The sequence below is a fragment of the Ovis aries genome, chromosome X (assembly GCF_016772045.2).
Source record: "Ovis aries strain OAR_USU_Benz2616 breed Rambouillet chromosome X, ARS-UI_Ramb_v3.0, whole genome shotgun sequence".
Lineage (NCBI taxonomy): Eukaryota > Metazoa > Chordata > Mammalia > Artiodactyla > Bovidae > Ovis > Ovis aries.
In genome coordinates this window covers 36,161,420-36,169,493 of record NC_056080.1, presented here as the reverse complement: position 1 = coordinate 36,169,493, position 8,074 = coordinate 36,161,420, and the positions used below count along the sequence as shown (strand labels likewise).

Here is an 8,074-nt window from a genome sequence, read left to right as displayed (position 1 = left end):
AGGTTACTACATGGTCCCCCATTTAAAAATTCTAATTTGGCATCACAAAGGCCCGTTCTAAAGAGTCATAGCCACATGACTGTAGGACCTGTCTAACTCAAGAACAAGGGAAGCCTGTGGCTACCGGAAAATTAAAGCATGAAGATTTGCACCTATAGTCAATTAATCTATGACAAAGGAGGCAAGAATACACAATGGAGAAGAGATAGTCTCTTTATTAAGTGGTGCTGGGAAAGTAGACATCTACATGTAAGAGAATAAAATTAGAATACTCTCTAATACACAAAATTAAACTCAAAATGGATTAGAGACCTAAATGTAAGGCTGAATATTATAAAACTCTTAGAGGAAAATAGGCAGGACACTGACATAAGTTGAAGCAATATTTTTCAATTCACCTCCTAGAATAATGAAAATAAAAACAAAAATTAACAAATGGAATCTAATTCAACTTCAAAGCTCTGCACAGCAAAGGAAACCGTAAACCAAACAAAAACACAACATAAATAATAAGGGGAAATATTTGCAAATGAAGCAACCAAAAGGAGATTAATTTCTAAACTATACAAACAGTTCATGTAGCTCATTCTCAAAACAAACAAACAAAAACCAATCAAAGTGGGCAGAAGATCTAAATAGACCTTTGTTCAAAGAAGACATATAGGTAGCCAAAAAGCACATGAAAACATGCTCAACACCACTAATTATTAGAGAAATGCAAATCAAAACTACAATGAGGTATCACCTCACACCAGTCAGAACATCAAAATGGACATTATCAAAGAATTTATAAGAAATAAATGCTAGGGAAGGTGTAAAGAAAAGGGAACCCCATATTGCTGGTAAGAATCTAAATTGGTACAATCATTATGGAGAACAGTATAGAGGTTCTTTAAAACTAAAAACAGAACTGTCATATGATCCAGCAGTCCTACTGTTGGGCATATAATCGGAGAAAACCATAATTCAATTGTAAAGTAATTAGCCTCCAATTAAAATTTAAAAATGAAAATAAATTTCAAAAAAGGAGCAAAAATAAATAAATAAATAAAAATAATCTGAGGCTACAAAAAAAAAAAAAAAAGATACCTGCACCTCAATGTTCATCGCTGCATTATTTACAACAGCCAGGTCATGGAAGCAACCTGAATGTCCACTAAGAGTAATAGATAAAGACATGGTACATATATACAATGGAATATTATCCAGCTATTAAAAATAAGAGAGTGAGAGGGGCTTGGTTAAGGCCAGGAAGGTTTCATGGCTCTTATAATGATCCACAATTCTGTGTGGTGAACATCTTGACAGTGAGGCATCTGTAAATATTTGGCTGAATGAGCACCAGTTGTCAAGAAATGTTTCTTGGATTGAACAAGCACCTACTTCTCCAAGCTCTATGCACACCAGACACAGTTACTCTCAGACACTCCTGAGAAGCTGGCAAAGGCTAAGCCAGTGCCAAGCTTCCATCAGTGGAGGAAGGAGGAAGATAGAGGGTGTCACTAGACAGAGGGGAGCAGAGAGGGAACCAAGGTAAGGACTGTGTGGTTCCCGGATGTAGCCCTGGCTTCCTCCTCTACACAGCACTCTACCCCCACAAAGTGCAGCAGGCCAGGCCAGGGTTTCTCACAGACAGAGGCCCGAGCATCCAGCAATCACATGAGAACCAGGCCTGGCCGTCCCTTGCGGGACCTGTCTAAGCAGCTGGGGAGGGAGACGCAGGCAGCCATCTGTTAAGGGTGTGGCCTGTGCCAGGCTCTGTGTTAAGTCACAGTTTACAGGCACATGGTGACTTCATCTCTGGGAAAACCCCAAGATGGAGGAACTCTGTTTATCCCTGTTTTACAAATGAGGAAGCTGCTCATCACAGGAGACAAAGGGATGTCCAAGATCACACAGCCAGAAAGTGGTGAACTGGGATGGCAAAGCCAGGTCCACTGACCCCTCTGTTAAAGCCACCTGGGCAGCCTCTGACCAGTCCTGTATGACAGGCCAGGAGGCAGCAGAGGGGGGCCCTTTGCCATCTGATGAACGTCCACAGAGAGTGTCACAGCACTGCCTAATAAGCCCTGTCTCAAGTCTCTTTTTTAGAATGAGATGGTAAAGTAAATAATACATGAACTCAACATGGTCATAATTCCTCTTATGTGTATTTCTTTATGGTTTCCCCATCACTCCTCAATCTTCATGTAAAAGTCCTGCCCCATTAAGTTCACACTGACTGCTCTGCCGTCCTCTTCAATCACCCCCCTTGGCTTCACCTCCCACTTTTAGATGTCCCCCATCAGGAATAAAACCTTAGGCTCCTCCCTCACAGTTTTCAGCCCCTCTCCCATTACCACCATCCTTCTGGGAATTCAACAGGCCCTCTCCGCGCCAACCTCCCAACCTCCCAACCTCCCTGGTCTGGACTCTTTCAGAGCCAGTGAGGAAGTCCTGCCCCGCAACCTCAGCCAGCGACTCCCCCCAGGACCACACACAATACTGTCACCATCGGAAACCACTCCCCGATTTCAGGATTCCAGCATCCCTCCCTGACCACCCACTCCACCCCTCCATCCCTCATGAGAGGACCCCCCTGCCACCCCATGTCACCCAGACGCCTCAAGGACAAATGACAGAAAGCAAGCAGTTACAAGCACAGCCATGAACACTTTAATAGCAGTGCTAAGGGCAGAAGACCAGGCCTCTCTCATCTGTGGGTAGTTTGGGGCGAGATGAAGCTACTGATGAGGTGTGGCTGGGCTCGGGGGCCTGGGCATCCCTACTTCTTCTTGGGAGCGGGTGGTGAAGCTGCGGGCTGAGAGAAGGCACTGGGCTGGAAGAGGCGGCGGAGATTCTCATTGTTGATCAGCGCCCTCTGCACGTGCTCCGGGCTGATGCGTACCCTGTGGTTGATACAGGCCTCCTTCCCCGCCAGGTCCAGGATGTTGGCCATCAGGTACTCAAGGATGCCAGTCAGGAACACGGGTGTCGCTGAGCTCAGGCGGTTGGCGAACTGACCCTCTCGCAGGAGGCGGTCCACGCGGCTCACGGGGAACTGCAGCTCGGCCCTGGTAGAACGGGAGAGGGAGTGTCTCTTACTGCGACGGCAGTTCTGGAGGTGTCTTCTCCGAGACATGGTGTCGGCTGGACGCTGCCTCTATCAGCCCAGACTGATGATCCTGCTGGCTGGGGCCTCCCTAGATGCCAGTGTCTTTCTGGTGGCTGTGTCCCCTTGCTCAGGTCTCTTATTGCTCAGGGAGCTGCCTTTGTGACAGCTCAGGCTTTGTGATGTCATCAGTGGCCACTGGGCCCTGGATCAGGACTGGCCTAGAAATGGCTGATGGGAAATCTGGTCTCTCTGTTGAAAAGACCATCTCTTGAAGGGAAGTTTTAACTTTTTGTCAGACTACAACATTCTAGCTGAAAATGTGTTTCAATGGAAACTAATCTATGTCTGTAAAACACAACTCTGGGTTATTTCATTCCAGTCTTACACCATCTTTGAGCCCTTTTACATCCTTTTGGAAGTCTGTAGGTCACTGATACAACCTTTGCTGAAGGCTCAATTTCCTTTTCGTACAGCAATCAAACAATCTGGCCTCTATTAATGTATTTATCCTACTATTTCTGATCAATATTACTTTTCCATTCTTTGGTTTCTCTTGTCAACTAGTTATAACATCTGCCCATTTCCTTATGTGATAAATGTTTTAATACATGTTCCTATCTAGGTGTCAGGATTTTACACTTATTTGATAATTATCTTTGTTTTGGAAGACACACCCATATGTCCAGTTGTTCCACCTATCACGGCCATGTGACTTCAATGACAGAGACGTAAACTACATAAAAATTTAAACATGTCTTTTCCTGGCTCTCCAATGTGAATTCAATGTATCAGTAACACATCATTGACCCTTTTTGTAATTTTTGTTTTCCTCTCTACTGATTTAGTGTATCTATTGTGTTTTTGGCTCCTTTACAGCTAATAAGCTATTTCCTGCTATTGATAGTCATGGTTGGTAATCTGGTTTTTAGTTTTCCTTGTATTTTTTTAAGTACATGTAACATAAAATTCACCATTTCAGCAATTTTAAGAATAGTAATTCAGTGTTTTTGTTACAAATACGTTCATGATGTTGTGAAAATATCTGTTCAAATTCCAGGATAGTTTCTTTAACCCCCAAAGAAATTCCACACCCATTAAGCAGTAAGGCCTTATTCCTCAATCCCCAGAAGCCCTGGCAAACACTCTACTTCCTGTCTCTATGGGTTGACCTGTACTAGACATTTTATATAAATGGACTCATATAATATGGGGCAGCATGTATCTTTGTTTCTTTCACGTAGCATGTTTTCAAGGTTCATCCACATTATAACAGGTTATCAATACTTCATAAATTTTTATAGCTGAAAAACAATCCATTTTATACATATATGTGTGTGTATACATATGTGTGTATATGTATGAGTGTGTGTGTGTGTGTATTTATAAATACATGGGCTTCCCTGATAGCTCAGCTGGTAAAGAATCCACAATGGGGGAGACCTGGGTTTGATCCCTGGGTTGGGAAGATCCCCTGGAAGAGGGCATGGCAACCCACTTCAGTATTCTTGCCTAGAGAATCCCCATGGTCAGAGGAGCCTGGCGGCTGCAGTCCATAAGGTTGCAAACAGTAAGACATGATTGAGTGACTAGGCACAGTGTGTATGTGTATGTATGTGTGTGTATGTATATATATATATATATATATATATATATATATATATATACACACATATATATGTATATATATATGGAGAAGGCAATGGCAACCCACTCCAGTGTTCTTGCCTGGAGAATCGCAGGGATGGAGGAGCCTAGTAGGCTGCCGTCTTTGGGGTCGCACAGAGTCGGACATGACTGAAGTGACTTAGCAGTATATATATATATATAATATTTCTGATTTTTCCATTCACCAACTGATAGACATGTGAGTTACTTTTGGCTATTAAACATAATGCCACTATAAACATTTACATACAAGCTTTTCTGTTAACACATGGCTTCAGGTTTTTTTTAATGCAGATTTTTAAGGTTTTCTTTAATATTTTAAAATCTTTATTGAACTTGTTACAATACTGCTTCTGTTTTATATTTGTTTTGTTTTGTTTTTTGGCCACAAGGAATGTGGGATCTTAGCTTCTTGACCAGGGATCAAACCCATTCCCCCTGCATTGGAAGACGAGGTCTTAACCACTGGACTGCCAGAGAAGTCCCTGGCTTCAATCTTCTTATGTATATACCTAAAAGTACAACTGTTTGGTCATGTGGTGAGACTTTTTATTTATGATCTGACCATTTGAAGCTCTCTCTAGATTGATGGTTTGTAGAGATCTAGTTCTCACTGGGTGAGAAACAACATCGAATCTGGCTCATCCATCTTTTTTGTCTATTTTTGAGCTCAAATTAATGAAGAAGTTCATGTCCTCTGGGAGGTTGACTGTTTCTATGTTTATGCTTGACCTATGGCTGAAATTGTAGAATTGAAGCTATAAGCTCTATTTCTCTGTGCCTGTATATCTGTGCCTGTAATTCAGAAATACTTTCACAGACTGTGTACATAAAGCTTTCCTACCTCTACATAGTATTAACATAGATGATAAATTATCTGAAATTAATGGGGCTCATTAGTGATTGGCATATCTAGATAAACACTTGCTTACATATATTGAGTATTCCTAAAATTTCCTAAAATAAGGAAACTGAATTTCTGACCTTTTAAATACACTCCATTAAAAATATACTGGAGAAGGAAATGGCAACCCACTCCAGTATTCTTCCTGGAAAATCCCATGGACAGAGGAGCCTGGCGGGCTACCGTCCAGGGGGTTGCAAAGAGTCAGATACATTTCTCTAAGTCCTAAGGATTTGTGTTTATTTAGAACTGAGTTTATGAAATACTGTATTCTCCCTTTTCTTAACAGATAGCCTTGCTACTACCATTCACATTTACATGGGTGCCTACTGGTGAATCCTTGAGGCTGGTTTCCACTCTATCCATGTACTTCCTGCTCAACTCTGGCTTAGGTGGGACACTCCACTCCTGGCCCTCCTGGCAGATTCCTCCCTAGGCTGATGGACTGCACCTCCTGCCATGCCCTCCCTGAGGCCAGCTGCACCTTTCACACCTGCACTTCTCACCATATTTTCCTCTAGGACAGATGTAGACTCCACCGTCCACTTCCTTCCATGTCCTCCTCTAGGCAGAAGTATCCCCATCCTCTGCACTTCTTCAGCTTCACTTGCTCTCTGAACTCATGGAGTAGCTGCTGGATCCTGCCCTACCATGATGCACTTAGAACCGATCCCTCCCCTAGCTGCATCTTCCAGCCACGCATCTCCAGGTGCCCTGTCCCCTAAGCGGATGCCCACCCTCCCATGCTTCTCCTGCTGAGTCCTACCCTGGGCTGGCTGTAACCTCCACCCATGCCTCACCTAACAAGTATGGCCAACAGTTGGCTGCAGCCTCCATCCGGGCACCTGCTGTCAGTCTGCCCCTCAACAGAATGCTGCCTCCATTCATGCACTTCCAGCCTATTCCTCCTCTAGACTGGCTGAAACCTCCATCTTTGCATCTCCTTCTGAATCTTCCTCTATACCAGTTGAAATCAACTCTCCTGCTCTTCCAGCCACATCCTTCCTTACAATGGCTGCTTTCTGCACTGATGATGCTCCTCCTCCTTACTTCTCCCACAGGCTAGACACAATCTCTCTGGCTGCATGTATTGTCAGTTTATCCTCTAGGAGGCAGCTCCACTGCTCACCCAGCTTCTGCTTCTATTGGGATGGATGATCCCTCTCCTGCACCTCCCGCCATTTCCTCATCTAGGCTGACTGTGCTCTTCAACTCTGAAGCACTCGCCATGGCCCCCTTGGGCTAGTATAACCATCCACTAATGCATTTTCTATCGAGTCTTCCTTTAACCTCCCTGCTCCCTCTTTTCACACACCTCCTGCTAAATCTTTGTCTAGGCTTGATTTTTCTCTCTGACCATGTACTTCCTGATGGCTTGAGCCTAGGTTGGCTCCACTCTGTACCACATAACACATGCTACACATCCTCAGCCACACACACCCTGCCATATCCTCCTCTCAGCTAGATGGTCGCTCCAGCTACACACCTCCTGCCGGATTCTACCTTAGGATGGCTTCACCTTTGTCCATTTGTGTATGTTTTCCTATCCCTCCCCTAGGTGAGAAAGTCACTAAAACTCTGTACCTTCTGCTGTGTCCTCCATCAGTCTGGTGACACCCCTCACCCATGAGCCTCCTGCTCAGTCCTCACCGAGGTGAGTAAGTCTCATCCTAGACTGGGTATTTTCTTTTTATTTTCAAGCAGAGGATAACTGCTTTTCAATGTTGTAATGCTTTCTGTGGTACAACAACTGTTAATCAGCCGTAAGTATACAAACATCTCTTCCCTCTTGAGCCTCCCTAGACTGGATGCCTTCTTCACTTACGCATTTCTTAAAACGTCCTCCTGTCTGCTGTCCACTCCTCCTGCCCAAGCTCTTTCTGCCTAGTTCTTCCCCAGGCTGATGGAGTCCTCTAGACATGCAGGTGCTCTTTACACGTCTGCCTTCAATCCATATACTCTCTGCCGCGTCCTTCCTAGACTGGCTGCACCCAACTAACATTGACTGTGTCCAACCCTAGGATGGATGCTCCTTGGACCCACACACGTCTTGCTGACTCTTCCTTCACCTATTTCCATGCTGCATCATCTTTGCCAAACCTGGGTGACACCCTGACTCATGCATTCCCTGCTGGGTCCTCCTTATACTGGCTGCTCCTACTACCCATGACTTGACAGCCAGATAGGCCGCCATACTCCCTGCACACTCCACCTTTGCAACTCCTGGCGAGACCTCCCCTACAGTAGATACCCTCTTCAGCCATGCGCTTCCTGACATGTGCTTTCCTGGACTCTGTGTTCCTTCCATCTATGCACTGCTGGTCTGTTCCTCCCCTAGACAGACTGTCCGCCCCTAGTGCAGGCACCACCTGACAATTCCCCTTCCAGATCATGTGCACCCACCACCATTT

The 8,074-nt window shown here is 44.6% G+C and overlaps 1 protein-coding gene across 2 annotated transcripts in view; it reads right to left on the bottom strand.

The window, feature by feature from the left end:
* Positions 1-2,671: 2,671 nt before the first annotated feature.
* The window catches only part of LOC105605424 (histone H2A-Bbd type 1-like), a 32,393-nt gene continuing 26,990 nt past the window's right edge, over positions 2,672-8,074 (bottom strand). The window contains exon 2 of one of the 2 annotated variants that reach the window (XM_060407426.1): positions 2,672-3,053. In XM_060407426.1, coding sequence (XP_060263409.1) covers positions 2,765-3,053 — 289 coding nt within the window. In that variant the 3' untranslated portion in view covers positions 2,672-2,764. Of the gene's footprint in view, positions 3,146-8,074 lie in introns of those variants that run through there. The other variant, XM_012106482.5, reaches the window with a different exon arrangement.